This window comes from Carettochelys insculpta, chromosome 1 (assembly GCF_033958435.1).
Source record: "Carettochelys insculpta isolate YL-2023 chromosome 1, ASM3395843v1, whole genome shotgun sequence".
NCBI classification, from domain to species: domain Eukaryota; kingdom Metazoa; phylum Chordata; order Testudines; family Carettochelyidae; genus Carettochelys; species Carettochelys insculpta.
In genome coordinates this window covers 355,813,478-355,836,941 of record NC_134137.1, presented here as the reverse complement: position 1 = coordinate 355,836,941, position 23,464 = coordinate 355,813,478, and the positions used below count along the sequence as shown (strand labels likewise).

The 23,464-nt window shown below is 45.2% G+C and overlaps 1 protein-coding gene across 1 annotated transcript in view; it reads right to left on the bottom strand.

Moving 5' to 3' along the window:
• The window catches only part of FBXL13 (F-box and leucine rich repeat protein 13), a 203,370-nt gene that overhangs the window by 115,081 nt on the left and 64,825 nt on the right, over positions 1–23,464 (bottom strand). Inside the window, exons 8-9 of the mRNA XM_075017015.1 lie at positions 10,411–10,506; positions 6,100–6,235 (exon numbers count right to left, since the gene is read on the bottom strand). Coding sequence (XP_074873116.1) covers positions 6,100–6,235; positions 10,411–10,506 — 232 coding nt within the window. The remainder of the gene's footprint in view (positions 1–6,099; positions 6,236–10,410; positions 10,507–23,464) is intronic.

Sequence of the window (23,464 nt, the reverse complement as noted above, 5' to 3'; positions counted from 1 at the left end):
TAATGGCTAGATGGACAAACCTTTCATGCTTTTCAAAGAAACAGTAATTCCAGAGTCTGGAAACTGTCACAGAAGACAATCAACAGCCACAACTTCTTAAAGAGACAAAGCTGAAAACACTGGTTATCATTTTAAATAGAGAGGAAAGCCCAGTAAAAAGAGGACATATCTAATTGGTGGCTCAGGGAGATTGTGGTTTGATAACTGCCCTGTGGAAGGATCCTTCAAACACAAATACCACTATGTTCAAGAAATAACCATGACTCCTGAAACAGCACTAAAAGAAAGAAAGGAAACTTGAGGTGAAATCTATCCAGATCTTTGTTATGGAAGGGGAAAAATAAACACTTCTCTGCCCTCAAAAGAGAGATGGAATGGAAGTTGCACCCCATTCTGAAGAGTATCTAAGAGCCATCAACCCCATATTTTTTCTTGGACTGCCCCAAGTTTTTTAAATTTGATTACAGCATATATAACTAATTACAATCAACTATAATCCTTTATACATAGAGTTACAGCACTATTTCTCTTAGACCAATGGCACTAAAGGGCCTTTACATACTAGACATATATGAAAAGTGATTCCTGTGAAGCCAATAAAGTGCTAGAACTCTGTGAAAACTGAAAGTCCACCATACATACATCAGAGTCTGAGGTACTTTAATGTTTGTAATTACCCTAAAAGAAAAGGTGGTGGAGAATAGAAGTTGGTTTCAATAATAACAGAAATGGGCCTGCAGCAGAAAGAATAACAACAGCATGGAGACAAACAACAGAAGAAGGCAGCCAAATTAAAACATGAGAAAAATAAATGTATGGAAAAGAGAAGGGGCATACAAAAATGGAAGAGGAGAAATAGCAGATCAGGAAGAAAAACTGTAAAATTATAGAGGAGATGTTTATTTTTTAAAAGAGCAGATCTGCTATTTGTAAATCAGAACATGTTCTCAACTGAAACACCACAACCATAAACCACACTTGCATCTTAACATTTCTTCCTCTACACCATTTAATCACAAATGTCCCTGAGGCTATGGTTACACCAGGGAGTTTTGCAGACAAAACTGGTGGAGCATCAACACAGAAAATGCATTTTGTTGACAGGTTGTCAACAAAACTAAGCATTTTTGCTGGCTGTGTTCTGGTCTCAGCCATGAGGCATAACGCTGATGTTGACAGATTCTGTCGACAAAAAAAGCTGTGTGGACACTCTGAGGGGCCTTCTCTCAACAGACAGGGAATCCAGAACAATGGGCAGCCCTGTCTGCTGTGCTTCTGGGTTCCTGTTTTGTCAAGAGAGCAGCCAGGCAGTCCAGGTGCTCTGGCAACAGACCCCAATGCTCTTCCAATTGGCTTTTGTGTGTTGCTGCACTCTGTCAACAGAAGTTTTGTCAGGAAATTTCTTCCAACAGCAACTTCTGTCAACAGAGTACTTAGTGTAACCATAGCTTGAGAAGATTCTGAGTCCAAAAGATATTAGAAAGTCCTGAGATACTTCCGACAGCCCCCTTAATCTCTTTCTTTCCCTACAACCACTCTATTCCAATATTTTTGACTATGTCTCCAATAAACAATTGTGTCAGGGGCTTTTCTTTTTCTCCTAATGAGTACAGTGTTTGGAGGTCTCTGAAAGCTGTAACTGAAAACAAAACTGTCACAAAATATGGATGCCTTCTAAAATGCACAGATGTCAAGAATCAGCATAACACTCCTTGCCAAATCTTCAATTCCTGTGCTGTGAATACTAATAGCAGCAAGCTCTAAATGCAACTCTCAGGCACATCTGGAGGTCAAACAGTTCCCCAGGATGCCTCCCTTGTTACAGATCACTGGGTGGGTGGAATAATACCCCAAACAGTGAGCTGTACTTTATTCTTACAATACGCTTATTTGCTTCTGGCACAATAATATATTCCTTCATCAAAGTCAGCTGGAATTGGAAGAATATTATAACTTATATATCTGCATTAACAAAACTGCTACAGTACATATCATGCACATATCTTTATGTGAATGCATAAAACAATAAAAACCCCAATATTTTGCAACTGATTCATTCAGGATAACAAATACAAACTTGTTTAGCCAGCCAATCAGCATGATTAAGCAGCCAACACCAATGCTGTTTCATCATTAACAATTTTAAAAGGTTGCCAGAAATCTATGTAATCTTGGCTTCATCTTGAATAATGACATTAGAACTGTGGTTCATGGCATTTAGAGTAGAAAGCTCATGACATATTTAGGCTATGCTTAAACAAACAATTCAATTCAGTTTGTTAGCAAGAAAAACCTTTGAAAAGTAGTGATCTCATACAGGCCTGCAGCAATAAAAGAATTCTATCTTACTCTTTGCTTCAACTGAACTTCCACAACAGTTCAAAAGATACAGACAAGCTGCACACCCAATATCAATGGACATCTAATGGAATACATTTTTGGTATTTATTTAAATAGCAAAACAAACAAACAAACACCACTGATTGAAATGCCTTTGACACTTAAAGTGGATCACTGAATATACATAATCATAATTAGAACAAGGTGTTTCAGAGATACATGTAAGATTCTTTGCAGACTGTCACACTAACTACCACAAATGACTTTTAACAAATGAGACTGAACAGTTAAAAAGGTTATTATCTTTAATTCTGAGCTTGCTGAAGATACGCGGAAATTCAGCAACTATAGAAAGACATGCAGCTTGTAGACACAGGGTACAGTCATACAGAATAACATTTTGTGTCTTTGATGTGCAGATTTAAGATAAACTAAGGCGCACTGTGGCTTACAAGTTGCACTGATCTAGTTAGGTAATCAATACTGTATGGGTTTTTTTGTTTTGTTTTTTTGTTTTTTACAGAGGTGACAAGGAGAGACAATTGAAGACATTCACCCTTACCAGTAGCATTAAGAGAAGTGAGGTATTCCATTCAAAAAGACTCTCATCACTAATCAGGGAAGACCTATAATAAATGATCTAATACTTAATAGAGATATAAAGTTGTTTATTTGCCTAAAGAACTGGACTTGGAATGCCACTTTTTAATAACACAAGCCAACATTGCCCTGGTACCAGGGGCAGTAAGGGATGGCTCCCAGAAATGGAAATATTGCAGGAACTGATATATGTTTCTATCCATGCTCAGCTCCATGGCCCCTCCAACTTCATTCCTTACCATCAGCTCCAGCTATTGCCTCCCTATCACCTGACTTTTTGGGAGCTAAGAGCCAATTAGGTTCTGGATAGCTCCTGCCCCTCTCCCCTCGCATTCGTGGGGCACACCTCAGCCAAAGAGGAGGAAGTAACTTTGTCCGCAAGGAGGGACAGACGTGTAAGTGGGACTCAGATGGGCCAGGGCAGCTGCCATGGTGCCCAGGATAGGGTGCACCTATTCTTCTGCCCCCATATTCAAGGTGATCATGTACCAAAATTAGAGAAATTAATATTAAAGCTATGCACAAAGACCCACAACATAAAGAAGTTATTACTGTACTATGATTAACTGGAGGTGAGGCACTATTTATTATCAAGGTTCCCCATATTTCCCATTATCAGACCCTGTTTTCACTTGCTTAAAACTTTCACAAACTAATCATTAAGGCTGGAATTTTCCATGCCAGCTGTCTGTCTCTGATTTTTTTTAATTAAGTCAAAACAGTTCAACTGGTTCCAAGGACAAAGAAAGAGGAAAATACATTGGCTTGCCCATATTAAACAATTCTAGCAACTTTGTATTTAAGAAGCTCTAGCATCCTCATGCTTTGAAGCAGAGATCCGAAAGTTGGCAATAGGGAAGAGGGGTGGCCTTGTATTAGGGACGTGCCTTGTGCCATCCCTGTAAAGCTTCAAAAATTTGGTATAGTCGCAAAGAATGTTCCCTATAATTTTTTCTATCCTTGTGCGGAATAAATTGTGTTATGTACACTGAGGCATATGCAGATGTACACCACCAATAAAAAATTGTGGGCATCTGGGGGTGTTCTGCCAATCAGCTGAATGGCACCTGAATCTCTCCTGTATAGCTGTCCAAGTTTTCATCTTACAGGAAATACTGGCTACAAACCTTTGCCAAATAGTTTGCACATGCTCAGTAGAAACTTACTAGATCTTTGCAGCTGCACTCAAAGATTCTATCCACACTAGCAATACTCCAACAAGAGGCTGAGGAGGACATTTCCCACAGTTGTGGCTTTAGGCTACTGTAGGCGAGGCACACAGCAAATGAAAGCATAGAAACTGGATGTCCTGAGCTGTTAGTGATGCTGCTTCTAGGCTCCAAGCTTCTGTCTGCATGCTGGGCTCCCCAGCTGAGAGTACCTGTCCACAAGCAGCTGTCTGTGCACCTGGCTCCCCAGCGGGGAAGCCCAGAAGGCACACAGCTGGGAGAAGCTGGGGGCCACATCATTGCCCCCCACTCCACATCGCTCAGCTGCCCACTCCCCCAACACCTCCCCAATTTACACAAAATTCAACTTACACAGAGGTTGCTCAGAACACAACCTCTCTGTAAATCTAGGGATTACTATACTATCCTTTTCCCAATGGTTCCTAACACTCTTAAGCTGTGTCTACACGTGCACGCTACTTCGAAGTAGCGGCACTAACTTCGAAATAGCGCCCGTCGCGGCTACACGCGTCGGGCGCTATTTCGAAGTTAACTTCGACGTTAGGCGGCGAGACATCGAAGTCGCTAACCTCATGAGGGGATCGGAATAGCGCCCTACTTCGACGTTCAACGTCGAAGTAGGGACCGTGTAGATGATCCGCGTCCCGCAACGTCGAAATTGTGGGGTCCTCCATGGCAGCCATCAGCTGGGGGGTTGAGAGACGCTGTCTCTCCATCCCGTGCGGGGCTCTATGGTCACCGTGGGCAGCAGCCCTTAGCCCAGGGCTTCTGGCTGCTGCTGCTGCAGCGGGGGATTCATGCTGCATGCACAGGGTCTGCAACTCGTTGTCGGCTCTGTGTATCTTGTGCTGTTTAGTGCAAGTGTGTCTGGGAGGGGCCCTTTAAGGGAGCGGCTGGCTGTTGAGTCCGCCCTGTGACCCTGTCTGCAGCTGTGCCTGGCACCCTTATTTCGATGTGTGCTACTGTGGCGTGTAGACGTTCCCTCGCAGCGCCTATTTTGATGTGGTGCTGCGCAACGTCGATGTTGAACATCGACGTTGCCAGCCCTGGAGGACGTGTAGACGTTATTCATCGAAATAGCCTATTTCGATGTCGCCACATCGAAATAGGCTACTTCGATGTAGGCTTCACGTGTAGACGTAGCCTTAGTGTTTTTGGGTGCTTCTGTACATTGATCAGATATTTTCAGAGAACTACCCATGACGATTGTAAGACCTTTCTTGAATGGTAAATTTAATCCATCACTTTGTATAGGTACTTGGGACTAATCTTTCCAACGTGCAATCCCTTGCACTTACAAAAATTAATTTTATCTGCTATTTTGTTGCCCAGTCACCCAGTTGTGTGAAATCTCTTTGTAACTCTCCACAGTCAGATTTGAGTTTAACTATTTAAGTAACTTTGCAGCATCTGCAAATTCTGTCACCTCACTGTTTGCCCTCTTACAGATCATTTATGAATAAGTTAAACCACACAGGTGCCAATACAGATCCTTGGGAAACCCTACAGTTTACTTCTTTCTATTGTGAAAGCTGACAATTTATTTCGGAAAGTCAAAATACACTATATCATCTGGATCACTCTTGACGACACAGGTGAAGAATTCTCATCCATTGGTGAGGCATTGCTTTCCTCTACAAAGCCCATGTTGACACTCCAAGCCATTGTGTTGATTTGTGTGTCTGATAATTCTATTCTTTACTACAGTTTCAACAAATTTGCTTCGTACTGAAGTTGGGGTTACTGGCCTGTAACTGCTAGGACTGCTGCTGGAGGCTTTTTTTTTTTTTTTTTTTTAAATCAGCATCTCCAGCATTCTGCTTCACCACAGCTGGAATTATAGAGACACTCACATGTTGCACAGCAGAAGAAATATATAGTGATAGAGTAAGACATCTGACAAAAGAAAAAGATGAAAGAGAAAGGGAGTAAGAAGAAACAGAACTAAAAGAAATATTAGAATACTTACTAATGCTTTTAAAGCTCAGCCAGTGAAGAGCAGAACAAGCACGGAGATTCAAACGTACCACATAAGGACGCCACTTCTTCAGTATATTCACTACTGTTTTGTCCTGGATCTTGTGTTTTACTGAAGAAAAATCAATCTAAACAAATGAAATAATTCAGATATCATAAAGATATCAAAGCTGTTATATATACAAAATACATGAAAGTGCTGTTAGAAATCTAGTGTATCATTTCAAACTTTAACCAGGAATGCTGAAAGACATTCTCTTCTTTACATTCAAATAGTCTAGTACAATATTAATATGCATAAAATTACACATGAACGTAAGTGTTTGCAGGACTGAGACTTATATTTACTATCAAAACAAAAAAGCAGTAAGGTAGCACTTTAAAGACTAACAAAATAATTTATTAGGTGATGAGCTTTCGTGGGACAGACCCACTTCTTCAGACCATAGCCATACCAGAACAGACTCAATATTTAAGGCACAGAGAACCAAAAATAGTAATCAAGGTTGACAAATCAAAAAAAAAAAGATCAAGGTGAGCAAATCAGAGAGTAGAGGGGCGGGGGCTTACTGAAGAGGAGCTTTCACACTACTTTGGAAAGAGAAGCTGCTGAACTCTCTTTTATATTCAAATTCGACACATTAACACATGGTTTGAACCGGGATGTGAATTTTCTGGGTCATTATAGGGACTCTTTTGTATACTTGGCTTAATCTAATTCTTGACTCCCTCCCTCCCCGCCCCTCTACTCTCTGATTTGCTCACCTTGATATTTTTTTTTTCTGATTTGTCAACCTTGATTACTGTTTTGGTTCTTTGTGCCTTAAATATTGAGTCTGTTCTGGTATGGCTATGGTCTGAAGAAGTGGGTCTGTCCCATGAAAGCTCACCTAATAGATTATTTTGTTAGTCTTTAAAGTGCTACTTTACTGCTTTTTTGTTTTGATAGTATATACACTAGCATGGCTTTCTCTCTGTTACTATATTTACTATGTGCAGGCTAGCATACCGACCAACCCACAAAGAGAACCATTTTGGCTGAACTTAACTCCCAGCCACCTAACTGGAAGTCAGGACCCGGGGCTAGGACTGTAAAAGCCTAGCCTGGGGGCTCAATTAATCTCCAGCCTCCAGAGGTACAAGAGGCCTGCCTAGTGCTCGCTGCCTGGGAGCCTGAGAACCTGCTGGGGCCACTGGACCGGCAGGCGGCTGCAGACTGGGCTGGACCCCTGGCTCCCATCAGATCCCAGAGTACTTGCTGCAATCTCAATGGAGTCCTGCAGAAATACTTGTAAATTTTCTGCCACAGATCCATGGCAATGCAGGTGTGCTCTCCCCTCCCCCCAATCACTCCCATCAGTACTATTCATCAGTCACTTGTGCAGGAACCAAAGCAGAACATAGGTGGGCTGCATATGGAAGAGGCAAAAGCCACAAGGCTGGAAAAGTTGTGCCTTCGTTTCCTTGCTTACTCTGAGTAGGGAGAGATCTGCCACAGTGTGACCTGCCACTGGAGAAGTAGGGCACAGTTAGAACTATGTCCCTGAAAAGGGAATTTTCTGACCATGGACGGAATTCTTTTGTCCATATGCACAGCCACCAGACACCTCCACCTCCTCACTCACCACAGTTATAGTAATCTTGTGGTCTGAAAACAAAATCTCCCCATGCAGCTTTCTGTACAGGTCAGTGTTCCTGAAGATGTGTGCATCATGCAGCTTTCCAGACCACTCCAAGTTGATGTCTGTGAAACACCCACAGTGATCCACAATAGCCTGTAGTACCATAAAGTTTCCTGTTGATATACATGATTGCAAGGTGGGCCGGCACTGAAACTGGAATACGTGTGCCATCTATTCTCTTCCCACCTCCGCAGTTTGGAAATCCCTCATCTGCACACCAACCACAATATCACGCACGTTTCCCAGAGTCACAGTCTTCTGCACCCTGCACACTTGCAGCAGTACAGCTCCAGTAGATTTCCCCACTCCAAAACTGATCTGCAACTGACTGGTAGCAATTGGGAGATGTCCACTTCCACACAGCAATTGCCTAACACTTGTCAGCCAAGAGGGCAGCTCTCATTCTGATGTTCTTGAGCCGTAGTTTAGGGGCCAGCTCAGCACACAGCTCTCCAAGAAGGTTGCTTTACACATCTTAAAACTCTATGGCCACTGCTCTTCATCCTATATCTGCATGACTATGCAAAACCACCAATTAGTGCTTGTTTCCGTAGTCTAAAAGTGCCAATCTATCCCCCTGCTGCTCTGTGACTGGAGAATGCAATGACAGTTTTCCACTCTCTGTATTTTGCACACTACCAGACTCCTATCAGAATCTTCTTCCTCTGTCAGTAATTCGAAGACAATTTCAACTGCCCTGCATGAGAACCTGATGACAGCTAACAGCATGCGAGAGAAATGCGTGATTCACTCTTTCTTGCTGCAGATGCTGGAGTACACAACAGGGAATGGCAGTTGGCAAAAAAGCACGCAAGAATGCCAAAAGGCCCTGAACAAAGTGATGTGTGACGGTCCATTCTGCACAGTTCCAAATTATGGTTGCCAGATTTTTGGGAAAGGTTTGTGGGATAGGCAGCCCCAACTGCAGGATCCCCAGCTGAAGGAGGCAAGGGGGAGGAAATCCAGCAGCCCTGTGACTGGCTATGACTGGGAGGCTACCCCTAGGCTAGGGCACCCTGCACCCAGCCAGCTCCTAGCTGCAAGGCTGCCAGGCTTCCCCCAGCCCCATGGCTGGAGTTCCTGCAGCTCAGGCTGCTCGCAGGCTCTGTGCCCCAGCCATGAGGCTGCCAACATTCCCCCGCTACCACCACCACCGCTGGGGGTCCCATGGCTGGGAACCCACTGAGGCATGAAGCGCCCCCAGCAGCCCTAGTTGCAGGGCTGCTGGAGTCTCTCACCCCTCGGCGGAGGTTCCCATGGCTGGGAGCCATCAGAGGAGTAGAGCCCCACTGACAGCCCCAGCTGCAGGAAACCCAGTGGGGGCTGGGAATTTCCATGAGAAGTCCTGCATTTATGCAAAAATGTTGCTGTGGGACATTTTTGGATACATGCAGGACATGGGACTTTTCATGGAACTTTGGGACGGTCCTGCACGTTGCGGGACATTTGGCAACCCTAGATAACCTGCACTCTGTTCTAATGTCCCACAACACTAAGCAAAAGATGGTGTTATCAGGCACTGGGGAACACATACCCAGAGTGCACTGCTCCTACTGAGAGGAAAATAAAGATGTGGACACAATCTGTACAAAGAGGGAGCAAGTGGAAACATGTTTTGGAGACCATTTTAATGGCAAAATCTGCATGTCCACATTAGTTTCCTCAACAAAACTTGGTAATGTAGACATACTCCCATGTGTTAACAAAAAATGGGAAAATAGTGAGGAGGCTTTTAAATGCTTCCTGTGGGCCTGAAGTGGAGCCAATAGGCCCCAATCACCCTGGTCCAGCTCCCTGCCAGCTGCTCCTAATTGTCCTGCAGCCCTTCTCCCTTAATTATCTGGCCTTTCACTCTTTTTGGGCTGCCTTTTCCCTACTCCATCACAATATACATAATGACCATGTCCACACTATCCAAAAACTTCGAAATGGCCATGAAAATGGCCACTTCGAAGTTTACTAATGAAGCGCTGAAATACATATTCAGCGACTCATTAGTATGCAGGCAGCACTTCGAAATTGACGCGGCTTGCTGCCGCGTGGCTCGTCCAGACAGGGCTCCTTTTTGAAAGGACCCTGCCTATTTCGAAGTCTCCTTATTCCCGTCTGCTCATAGGAATAAGGGGACTTCAAAGTAGGCGGGGTCCTTTCGAAAAGGAGCCCCGTCTGGACGAGCCACGCGGCGGTGAGCCGCGTCAATTTCGAAGCACCGTGGCTGCCCGCATGCTAATGAGGCACTGAATATGTATGTCAGTGCTTCATTAGTAAACTTTGAAATGGCTATTTGCATGGCCATTTCAAAGTTTTTGGATAGTGTAGACATAGCCAATATCTGATTCTCTTTTCCCTTACACCAGATTTGTGTTGATGTTAAACCATTGATTTAAGTGGAGTTACTCCTAATTTATATTTATAGAATGGAGCAGAAATGTGAAATACTGGGCACACTGAAATTAAAAGGAATGTTGGCATTTACTTCAGTGGCATCAGGATTTCACCCCAGATCCTTATAATTTTTTGTAAACAGTAAGTTACTGGCTTGGTTTCTTCTTATTTTTAATAAAGTTGAAATAAAACAATAAACCTTTTATTGTGTCACAATTGCAAGTAGTCTGACTTACATCAGTCCATATTGAACTAGTCTGTGTAAGCAACAGCCAGGATCGGCTAACCTGAGCACATCTTGCCAGATCAATTATGTTGATATAATGGAAGATCTAGGACAGAAAAACAAAGTGTATAAAAATAGAAAATATTGTTTAAGAAATACCACTAGACTTTAAAAAAAAAAGACAATGACCCCAAAACAACACTTAAAATGCTTCTGTTGGCTATTTTCTATGACTGAAGTATGTAATGCAGAAGTAGGATCTCTAGAAACATGTAATGTCAGACAGGACACTAGGTAATCACTTAGGACCAAGTACCTGATATGGCTATCAAAGGATAAGTTTTCTCAGCTAACAAAGTCATAAAAGGAAGATTTTAAAAGGAGCCACAGGAATGAGGATACCATATCACCTTTTCTGTGACCTCTTTCACAAGTTTTAGCTCAGCTAGAGCAGAGTTTGTGATGAAATTTACCCGATGGATCTCTGTTAAGAGTCTGATATTGCTTGATACAGTGTATTAGTAGCCTCCATATGGTAACTGATTTGGTCACAATCTGTATCTTAGAGATATCAGTGTGAATTTTCTTTTCCATGTCTCTCTTATATTATTGTTTCTCAAAAATTATATCTCCACAAACATTTTGAGATTAATAATTTAGAATCATCTCTTTTGAGAAGCCACTGGTCCTCTGCCTGAAGTTACTTCTCTTAGAACTCAAGTGAGGTGATTAAACTGCATACAGATTTCAGCACTAGAACTTTCTATTTTTAGATAACAAATGACATGCTAGAACTGACACTACACTTTCCACATCAAGACAGAGCTTTCTCTTTTTCAATTTTTGCTTTAACATTTTAAAGTCTATCTCTAGGCACTCATTGTAACCAAATAATTTCCATTTATCTGTGTGGTGCATGATATTACGATGAGCTCCTATGTTATGTCAAATATAATAAATGTATTTTAGAAGTATAATATTAACAAGTATTTAGGATTGATAAGTATGCATTAGGGTATACAGGCTGAACCTCTCTCATTGGGCATCTCTGGGACCTTACCAGTCCCAGATGAGAGAATTTGCCAGGAGGTCAATATTTTCTAGCACATTACCAACACTTCCACTGCTTACTGGGCTCTTAGGAGACATTTAGAGGTAAATTACAGCTAAACAACAGCACGGAACACTTAGAGCCAGGACTGGGGCTGTAAATAAACTTTATGGTACCAGAGGTAATTTGGTCATACTGACGATAAGTGGTCATTTGACTAACTAAAATCACTCTGGATTACACAGTTTGCTGGACGAGAGAGTTCCGGATTAGAGAGGTTCAATCTGAAAAAGTAAAGCAGGGCTAAAACACAAGACCTACAGGCTGAGGCTTATAAAATTTCAATGTTAACCATACAAGGCCATAAGTTTAAGAAAGCTTGGCATAAGTAAGCAACCAAAGAATAACACTATGCCAGTAAAGATCACATGACTATACTAAAGCTGTGCCAATAGATGATCTTGAGAAAACCAGTCATAATGTACTGTTGAAGATCACAAAACACATAAGAACAGTCATACTGAGTCAGACCTATCCTCCAGAAATTTATCTACTTTTATTTGGAACCCTATTATAGACTTGGTCTTCACTCCATCCTCTGGCAAGGAGGTGCACAGGTTGACTATGCATTGTTTGAAGAAATACTTCCTTTGTTTTAAATCTGCTGACTATTACTTTCATTTGATGACCACGAGCTCTTGTGTTATGTACAGTAAAAAAAACTTCCTTATTTACTTTCTCCATATCAGTCATGATTTTATAGACCTCTAATATACCCCCCTTAGTCATCTCTTTTCCAAGCTGAACAGTACCAGTCTTATTAATCTCTCCTCATACAGAAATTGTTGCATGACCCTAATTGTTTTTGTTGCCTTTTTTCTGACCCTTTTCCAATTCCACTATATTGTTTTTTCTTATGGGACAATCACATGAGCATGCAATATTCAAGATGTACCTGTACTATGGATTTATATAAAAGGAAATATATTTTCTGTCCTATTATCTCTCTCTTTCTTACTGATTCCCAACATTATGTTTGCTTTTTTGACAGTCACTACACATTAAATAGATGACTCTAAGATCTCTTAATGTAACATCTTGGGTAACATGCTCAGTACAATTTGTGCATAAATCCTAAAACACTATAGCTGTGTCTACACATGCATGAAATGTCAAAATAAGTGGCTCTCTTTTGAAAAAATGGGGGGAGCATCTACATGTGCAACACCGTCTTTCAAAAAAAATCGAAGGAATGGGGCACAGACATTGAAATCTGAACTTCGTTCCCGTATCAGGAAGATTGTCCCCTTTTGAAAAACTAAATCTAAATAGTACACATGTAGACACTCCACGTCCCACTGTTTTGGAAGAGGGGTCCACCATGGCACCTGTCAGCTGGAGCATGGGGCCACCAGCTGGCAGCAGTGGGGCTCCATGATCCCTCAAGGCCGCCTTAAAGCAGAACACATGCAGGAACCCAGTGGTAGGAAGCTAAGAGTGTGCTAGGAGCATCCCCTGCACATGCTCCAGCCCCATGCTCCCAGTGCCAAAACCATGGCAAGAAGCCAGCCCCCACACAAGCTCCATGCCCACCCCCAAGCCCCTCCCCAGGGCTCCCAGGGTTCTAGGGGGGAGAAAAAAAAGGGCCTCCTCCTAGATGGAGGGGGAGCTGCAGGACCTCCTGTGCCTCTGGAAGGAGGAGGAGGTCCTCCAAGAGATGGGGGTGAAGCGATGCAATGCCACAGCCTTCAGCTGCCTGGCTCAGGGCCTCCTCACCAGGGGCCACCTGGAGTATACCACAGAACAGGTACACTCCAAGGTGAAGGAGCTGCGACAGGGCTATGCCCAGGCCAGGAACCAGGCCAGCCACTCCGTGGTAGCCCCAGTCACCTGCCCCTGTTTCTGGGAGTTCCGTGGCGTCCTGGGGCCTCGGGACAGCTCCCTACCCTCGGCATTCCTGGACACATCTGCCAATGAGCTGCAGCTGGAGGTGGGGAAGCAGCCCGGACTAGGGACCCGGGAGGGTGAGGGCACCATCAAGTGGTCAAGCAAGGAGGGTGACCTCGCCATCTACATCCCCTCCTGCTCATCCAGCCAGGTATCCCTGAATGTCACCAAGGGACCCTCTGGTACGTACATGGTGGGGTGCGCACCTGCTCTGTAGGGTAGGAGCGCCGTACCAGCCAGCCAGCTGCACACAGGACCAGTGGCGTCAGGTCACACACATGCCAGCCCACCATGGTATGCAGCACCCTGTGGTGGCCCACCAGTGATGCCCAGTACCCGTCCTCAGTGAACAGTGCTGCAAATTGTACACAGGGTGGCCAGTCAGTGCTGGACAGCACTCAGGGACCATGCACCATAGGATAGGATGCCCAACCCATGGGGGGTGGGTTGGCACCCCATGGGGGGCAAGTGCCTCAAGAAGGGGGTTGGCGCCCCGTGGGGGGGGCAGGCACCCTGTAGGGGGGTTCAGGGGGGTGGGCTGCAGCCAGACTTCCCCCTGGCCATGGCACATTACTAACACGCTGTCCCCCTCTCCATACAGCTGCACCATCTGTGGGCAGGGAGAGCCCAGCACTGTCGCTCATCCCCGAGAGCCCCTCGGCAGATGTGGGAAGCAGCCAAGCACCACCCCACACTGCACGCCATTGGAGCCGCACCCGGAGGGCCCACTGCCAGACCGAGGAGGACCCAGCCAGTCAGTGCCAGGCTGAGGTGGCCGAGCAGCACCTGCAGTTTGCGGAGGCAGCGATGGAGTGGTGGAGAGCTGCGTGAGAGAGACTGCTGCACACCCTGGAGGGCACTGTCCAAACGCTCCAGCAGCATGCGGCCAATGTTGCCCGCCTCCTGGCCCCCCTCAGCAGCTCCCCCAGCCGAGTCTGCTCCCACCGCCCACACCAAGCACCCCCCCAGCCTTACCTGCCAGTGCTCCCCACACCCTCCCCTCCCTGCCAGGGACCCCACACCCAGGAAGCAGGGGATCCAGGATCCATGGGCTGACAGAGCTCATGGCCCACAACCCTGGCCCTGGAATGAGCCCCCACCCCCACTCCACACCTTGTTCCCCCACCTGTACATAGTTCAACATACTGTCCCATTCTTGATAAATGTTTATTTACCATGGACCTCCTCGTGCTGTGCTCCTCAGGGAGGGATGGTGAGTGGTGGATGTGTGGGTGTGGTACTGGCAGGGGTGGTGCTGGCAGGAACAGTGGGTGGCAGACGTGCCTGGGGGTGGGTGAGGGTGCAGGTCATAGGCAGCCATCCGCAAAGGCCTGCCTGAGGGTCTCCCTAGTGCAGTGGCTGTCCCAGTGGGTCTGGTGGATGGGAGCAGTGCTCGGCTGCTCATAGCTGGAGCCGGCCGGAGGGCCCCCCGGGGGATGTAGGCATCCCCCTTTCCCTCTGCAACATTGTGGAGGATGAAACAGGCGCCCATTACCTGGGGCACACTGAGGACCCCAACCTCCAGCTGCATGTGGAGGCACCTCCATCACCCCTTTAGGTGCCCGAAGGCCTGCTCCACAACATTGCAGGTGTGGTTGAGGCACTGGTTGAATACCTCCCAGGTGGAGTTGAGGTATCCCATGTACTGCCACAGCTGGAGTGGGTAGGCTGCATCTGCCACCAGGCAGAGCAGTATGATGACATCCTCCCCAACTGGGAAGTCCCTCTGGGGGATGAACATGTTGGCCCCCATACGCTGGCAGAGCCCAGAGTTATAGAAGACCTGGGCATCATGGGTACAGCCGACCCAGCCCACATAGATGTCCATGAACCATCCCCTAGCATCCACCAGGGCCTGGAGCATCACTGAATGGTAGTCTTTCTGTTGACGTGTGTGGCGGGGCATGGATGGGGATGTGCGTGCCATCCAAAGTATCGAAGCGGTTCAGGAAGCCCAGGTCCTGGAAGCCCATGATGGTGGTACCTGGATCCCCAGGCGAATGACCCTGTGCAGCAGCGTCGCGTTGATGGCTCTGACAACCTGCATGGGAAAGAGGGGGATATGTGCTCTACTGAGGGTGTGGCGGGCCATCTCTCCCCCCACATCCCAGCCCTGTCCTGCCCCCTGCCCCCTCCTGTCCTGCCCCCTCCAGCTGGGGGTTCCCCTTGCCCCAGCCCCCCCCACCTGTGGGGGACACACGACCCAGCCCTGCCATACCCTCGTTAAGTACAGTCTCAACAGTGGCCTTGCCCACCCTGAACTGTTGTCCCACAGAGCGGTAGCAGTCTGGGGTGGCAAGTTTCCATATGGAAATTATGACTTGTTTCTCCAGGATAAGAGCGTGACACATGCAGGTGTCCTGGTACCAGAGTGCAGGGCGAGCCAGTGGCAGATCTCCTGAAAGGTCTGCCACTGACATCAAATGGGAGCTGTTTATATTTGCTCTTTTAAAATCTAAGAAACCCCTAAAGAGTTGACATTTTAAAAGAGCAAATATAAACAAACCCAAACAAGCAGTTCAATATCTGAGACCATCATCAGTGAACCACAGACTGCAGGCATGGATCCTCCCAGCCCACCAAGTCTGCCACACAGAATCAGCCCTACCAAACTTCATTTCAGGAAAACACTTAACTATCTACTTAAGTCTATGCCCTAGTCAGGACAGTACTTATATGCACACTTTAAGGTCATGCTTAAATCTGTTCTAAATGTGGCTGCTTTCTGAATCAGGATCTTTATGTGAATATTAATTTTTAAAATGAGGCCACACGGCAGGGGAAGATGCAAATCTTACTTATCAGTTCCGCACATATCAGTTAAACACAAGCTCTGTGTCAAGGAAGCATGCCATCCAACCTAATTGATCAGTTGATTTTATTAGCTGCACAGTGGGTATCTAGCCGCAAATGCTGTAATTAAGATTAGGTATGGAGTTTTCATTTAGAACATTCTTCCCTCACAACCTAAACTTACTGTGCAGGTTGTATCAACACAGAGGTGATTTTTTTTTAAACAAGAGAAATAGGAAAAAATCTCATCAGCAGTTGTTGAAATATGGGATGCTGAAAATAGACTATTTTTTAATTTAGTGAAGTCCTGTGGGATTTTGTACTGTTCAATATTTTCATAAATGCCTTCCATAATGGAATGAAGGTAATTCTTAATATTTGTGAATGATTGCATGTTATGAGGGGTTGCTAGCACCATGAATAACATGATCAGAAGTCACAATATCCTTGACAAATTGAAGAATAGGTCTGAAATCAACAAGATTAAGTTAAATAGAGACCAAGTACAAGGTAGGAATGAAAAATCAAAAGGCACAATTACAAAATGTAATACAACTGCCTAGGTCACAGTAGCTGCGTCTACACGTGCACGCTACTTCGAAGTAGCGGCACCAACTTCGAAATAGCGCCCGTCGCGTCTACACGCGTCGGGCGCTATTTCAAAGTTAACTTCGACGTTAGGCAGCGAAACGTCGAAGTCGCTAACCTCATGAGGAGATAGGAATAGCGCCCTACTTCAACGTTCAACGTCGAAGTAGGGACCGTGTAGACGATCCGCGTCCCGCAACGTCGAAATTGCCGGGTCCTCCATGGCGGCCATCAGCTGGGGGGTTGAGAGATGCTCTCTCTCCAGCCCCTGCGGGGCTCTATGGTCACCATGGGCAGCAGCCCTTAGCCCAGGGCTTCTGGCTGCTTCTGCGGCAGCTGGGGATCTATGCTGCAGGCACAGGGTCTGCAACCAGTTGTCAGCTCTGTGTATCTTGTGTTGTTTAGTGCAACTGTGTCTGGGAGGGGCCCTTTAAGGGAGCGGCTGGCTGTTGAGTCCGCCCTGTGACCCTGTCTGCAGCTGTGCCTGGCATCCCTATTTCGATGTGTGCTACTTTGACGTGTAGACGTTCCCTCGCTGCGCCTATTTCGATGTTGGGCTGAGCAATGTCGAAGTTGAACATCGACGTTGCCGGCCCTGGAGGACGTGTAGACGTTATTCATCGAAATAGACTATTTCGATGTCGCAACATCGAAATAAGCTAGTTCGATGTTGGCTGCACGTGTAGACGTAGCCAGTGGATGCTGAAAAGTACCTGGGATTATAGTGGATCATGAATTGAATATGAGTTAACATAGAGTTGAGATTGTGAAAAAGGCTAATACCATTCTGGGGTGTATCAAGTGAGTATGGGATGTGACTGTTCCTATTGACTCAGCAGTGATGAGGCCTCAGCTGGTCTATGTATCCAGTTCTGGGTGCTACAGTTTGAGAAAGATGTGGATAAACAGCAGAGCTAGAAAATACAATAAAAGGTTAGAACTCCAGGCTTATGAGAAAAGGTAAGAAACTGGGCATGTTTAGCCTTGGGAAAAGAAGACTGAGGGAGATATCTGTAAACAGTCTTCAACTATGTTAAAGGCTGTGATAACTTGTTAAACTTATGCCCCACTTCGATGAGAACACAGTGTGAACCCTATTCATGTTCTAATCCCGTCGTAGTTTAAGAACAATTTTTGGCCTGTAACATCCAAATGAAATTGACATAAAATACCTATTAAGATTAACAAGTGTTTGACAAAGTCACTATTCCAAAAGTTCTTAGTAACTTGATTTGTGTGTCACCACCAAACAGACACAACTATTTAACATTACTTAATTGGAAAATAAAATACATGTCATAAAGCAGTGGTCCCCTGCTTCACATGAAGACTAATAATTACATATGTTAATAAAATAGTTTCATCAGGATTTTAAATCATTTTTATTTTAATATTGGTCAAACTCCATCCACTAACCTATAATTTTGCTTATACATATTAGTTAGTAGCTGCGGAGTTTAGAAACATGTATGTAACATTATTATTTAATAATTTAATAGAAATATTACTTCTTTTTTTGCTAAAGAGTAACATTGTGCTTCCTATGGTATTAAACAACATAACAAGTTTGTCTTCTTAATACAGCTGTACTTTTCATCCAAAGGAGACCCGCGTGCTTTCCAAATTCATCAACGCATGATTTCTTTCTGTTGTACTTCCTGCCAAACTACAAGAAACAAAATCACTATTTTCAAGTTGTCTAGCAGTCAATGTGAGCTCTGCACAAATGGCAGAGACTTTTGTGCGTGACTGACAGACTGATTATCTGTATCAAATGACAACCAAGCCGGCTTTGAAATTTACATATTTCTGAACAGATACAAAATACCAGCTAACAGGCCTTTAACTAGCACTCCAATATTTTATTTTTCAAACTGATGAAACAATCTAAGAAATGCAGTAAGTACAAACATATAATTTATATATATTTACATAGTAAGTAATGCCCAACATCAGATTGTCTCAATTTCCAAACTGATGTTCCCCATTATATCTCTTGAAAATGTTAGGCTGCTGAATTGTATAAATCTCAACATATTGCAAAGTAATTATTTTCAGGCTCAAAAAAAAAAAAGAAAAAAGAAAGCTGGTAACATGTTGAAAAGTTAACCCAGCATTTGCCTTTCTGTACAAACATCCAGGTGAGGCTCATTAGCCTTGGTCGGTCACTCACCTAGGAGAAGGTAAACTCTGATTTCAAACCCGTGCTGCCTTGCGGTCACACCCATTCTAGGGAAGGGCTTCGGGAGTTAACCCTGAGGAAAAATACGGAATTGGAGACCCGAAGGCAGCCTGATGTTACTTTTGACATCTTCCTGGCAACTCCTGTGATGCTGCTGATGCCAAACTATACCGGCTCACTGTTCCTTTGGATTCATCAGCAACATGGAGAGGGGGGATCCACTATATGGGCAACAGCTCCTCCTCCATACAAAATTTGCCCAGGCATGCGCCCTGGAGAGGACACTCCAGCGTCGCCTCACAGCATCAGCATAACACGGGAAGCAACAGTATACCGGTTATAAGTCATAGCTCGTTGGCTAAGAGCTTGACACCAGGGGTTGCTTCCAATGGTGGGAGGGGTCATCGTAGCCTCATTGGACAGCTACCGCCTGCCTCAAACTGGGCAGCCCCCAGCCAATAAGGTGCTGTCTTGCCACAGCCCATTTGCTTCACTGGGTGCATGGAGCTTAGGGATCAATCCCAACAGGTGGTCTGAAATCCGTGCACCAAACAAAAAGAAAAAATACAAAAGCTCCTGGTTCTTAGACTGGGCACCTGGAATGTTAGAACCATGATAACTGGATTTTCAGACAACCTTGAAGACACAGATGATATCCGCAAGACAGCTGTTATTAACAACTAACTGAGAAGTTTAAAAATGGACATTGTCACCCTTCAGGAGACAAGACTCTCATCTTCCGGCAGTCTAAAGGACAAAGATTTCACTTTTTTCTGGATGGGAAACCCCCCTAGTGAGACCAAAGAGCATGGTGTGGGTTTTGCAATCAAGAACAGTCTGATTGGCTCCATCATACCACCTACAGGGCACTCGGAAAGGCTTATACAACTCCAGGTGCAAACCTCTGCAGGCCTGACCAACATCATCTGTGCCTATGCTCCAACACTGACCTCTTCCCAAGAAGCTAAGGACAAGTTTTTATGATGAGCTCAGCATTTCAATCAAAGAAATTCCAACTCGCGAGCCACTGATCATTCTTGGGGATTTTAACGCAAGAGTTGGTGCTGACCACTCCAGCTGGCCCACATGCTTAGGGCAATTCACAGTTGGGAAGTTAAATGAGAATGGGGAGCGACTGCTGGAGCTGTGCTGCCAGCACAGTCTCTGTGTTACCAACACCTTCTTCAAGACCAAGCCCCAGCACAGGGTGTCATGGCATCATCCCAGGTCCAAACACTGGCACCAGCTGGACTTGATCCTTGTAAGGTGCACCTGCATAGGCAACGTCAAGCTGACTCGCAGCTATCATAGTGCAGACTCCGACTCCGACCATTCACTCGTTGCCAGCAAGATCAGGCTTCAACCTCGGAGGCTGTATCGAACAAAGAATGCAGGCAGGCCACGAATCTGTATGACCAAAGACCCCGAGAGGGTTGCACAGTTTACCCGTGCCCTCGATGTGGCCCTCCTGGCCCAACCAGTGCAGATGCCAGCGGAAGGTGGGCACACCTTAGGGATACCATCTACAACACAGCGATGTCGACTTTTGGTAAGAAGCAAACGAAGTCTGCTGACTGGTTTGAAGCACACTCAGAGGAGCTGCTGCCCATCGTTGAGAAGCGTCTCGCAGCGACAAAATACAAGACATCCCCTAGCGAGAGGAACTTGCAGATACTCAGGGCCACTTGTGGTAAAGTCCAAAGGACAGCCAGGCGCTGTGCGAATGACTACTGGCTTCAGCTCTGCTCCAGAATCCACACCTGTGAAGACAATGGCAACATAAAGGGCACGTATGATGGAATCAGGGAAGCCATTGGACCAATTCAAAATAAGATTGCTCCCCTGAAGGCACTCAATGGAGAGATCCTTAAGGACCGCTCCAAACAGACGGAAAGGTGGGTGGAGCATTACTCAGAGTTGTATGCTTCGGAGAACACTGTCACAGAAGCAGCACTGAACGCCATTAGCTGCCTTCCAACTTTGTCAGAGCTCGACAATGTACCAACAGCGCCGGAGGTCAGCCAGGCACTTGACGCACCGGCAGTTGGGAAAGCCCCAGGTAAAGACGGCATTCCACCAGAAATTCTCAAGTGTGCTAAGAGCAGCCTGATTCCAGAACTGCATGGGCTGCTGTGTCAGTGTTGGAAGGAGAGGAAAGTACCACAAGACATGAGAGATGCCAACATAGTCACTCTTTACAAGAACAAGGGTGACAGGAGCGACTGTAACAACTAACATGGTATATCCCTCCTTATTATCGTTGGAAAGCTCTTTGCCCAGGTAGTATCAAAGAGGCTCCAAGTCCTTGCAGAACGAGTCTATCCTGAGTCACAGTGCAGGTTTAGAGCTAAAAGATCTTCCATTGATATGATATTTTCCCTTAGGCAGCTGCAGGAAAAGCGCAGGGAACAGCAAAGACCACTATGCGTTGCATTCATCGACCTAACCAAGGCTTTTGACCTTGTTAGCAGAAATGGTCTTTTTCAAATTCTGGAAAAGATTGGCTGTCCCCCACCACCCTGCTCAATATCATCAAGTCTTTCCACAAGGACATGAAGGGAGTCATTGTCTATGATGGATCCGCCTCCGAACCTTTCAGTATCCACAGTGGAGTGAAGCGGGGTTGCGTTCTGGCCCCTACACTTCTTGGAATATTTTTTTCTGTCCTGCTCAAATATGCCTTTGGTTCAGCCACAACAGGCATTTACCTTCACATGAGATCTGATGGCAAGCTCTTCCAGCAGTCTAGGCTAAAAGCAAGGACCAAAGTGCAAACAAGGTGCTTGCGAGACTTCCTCTTTGTGGATGATGCAGCTATTACAACTCATACACAGGAGGAACTACAGCACCTCATGAATCGCTTTGCGGATGCCTGCAAAGAGTTCGGGCTTATCATCAATATCAAGAAAACACAAGTGATGAGTCAGGGCACTAACTATCCACTTGCCATAAGCATCAACGATCACCAGCTGGAAGTTGTCCACGAGTTCGTTTACCTGGGCTCCACAATATCTGAGAACCTCTCCCTTGAAAGCGAGATTAACAAATGTATCGGAATGGCTGCCACCACACTATCCAGGCTAACAAAAAGAGTATGGTCCAACAGGAAACTCACAGAGCACACCAAAGCACAAGTCTATAGAGCCTGTATACTGAGTAACCTCCTGTACAGCTGCGAAACTTGGACGCTGAGCTCCAAATATGAAAAGAGGCTCAACTCATTTCATATGCGTTTCCTGAGATGCATCCTGGGAATCTCCTGGAGGGACAAGGTGACCAACAACACGGTGCTCGAACGAGCAGGGACTGCCATCATGCACACTTTGATCAAGCAGAGACGCCTGCAATGGCTAGGTCACATCTCCCACATGCAAGATGGTCTCATACCTAAGGATTTGCTCTACAGTGAACTGGTGACAGGGACCAGGCCGGTTGGAAGACCTCATCTCCTCTACAAAGATGTGTGCAAGCGTGACTTGAAGGCTGCTAACATCAGCACTGCCACCTGGGAGACACTCGCCACCGATCGATGCCTGTGGAAGCTACGGGTGAAAAAAGGACTGTCCCAGTATGAAGTCAACCTCAGGCAACAAGCAGAAGAGAAAAGAACCCTGAGGAAGTCCCGCCCCCAGTTCATCTACCAGGGCTCAGTGTTCTCCTGTAGCCTGTGCGGAAAAGACTGTCACTCAAGAATCGGACTTTACAGCCACACTAGACTCTGCTGTCGATCCAACCCCGGGTGCAACAACACACCATAGTCCTCTGGGATTGACGGATTTCTACTACTACTGCCTACTACAAACATCCATCAACTCAGAAAACTATCAAAACAAAAAATCAGTCAAATAGCACTTTAAAGACTAACAAAATAATTTATTAGGTGAGCTTTCGTGGGACAGACAACCTCTTCAGACCAAGAAGAAAAAGTGTCTGAAGAAGTGGGTCTGTCTCACGAAAGCTCACCTAATAAATTATTTTGTTAGTCTTTAAAATGATACTTGACTGATTTTTTGTTTTGATAGTATACAGACTAGCATGGCTTTCTCTGTTACTACTCAGAAAACTAGTTAGCCAGATAGGTTACTTGTGTATCTCCTATCTGATGCATAACTTAATCGCATAAAATAATAACCATTTGAGTCAATTAACAGACATTCATATTTCCAAGTAATGTTTCCATTTCATACAAATAATATAACATTTACCTAATGAACTCAACAGCGTTTTGGGGATCTGTAGATGGATTGTGCTTAGAAACAAGAGCAGTGTTGTGCACATTTATATATATTATATATCCTGAGGGAACTGTGCACCAAAAATAAATATTCTAGGTGCAGTATTTTAAAATTCTGCAAAAATCATACTGCACTTATAGGATTCCCAAGTGGGTGGCAATGGTTAGAAGTTGGCTTAGGCTCCAAATCATGACATCTTATAGCCTTTCAGATATCCCATTCATGCGCTCCCAGAAGCATACAAATTCTTGTCAATCCACCAAGATGA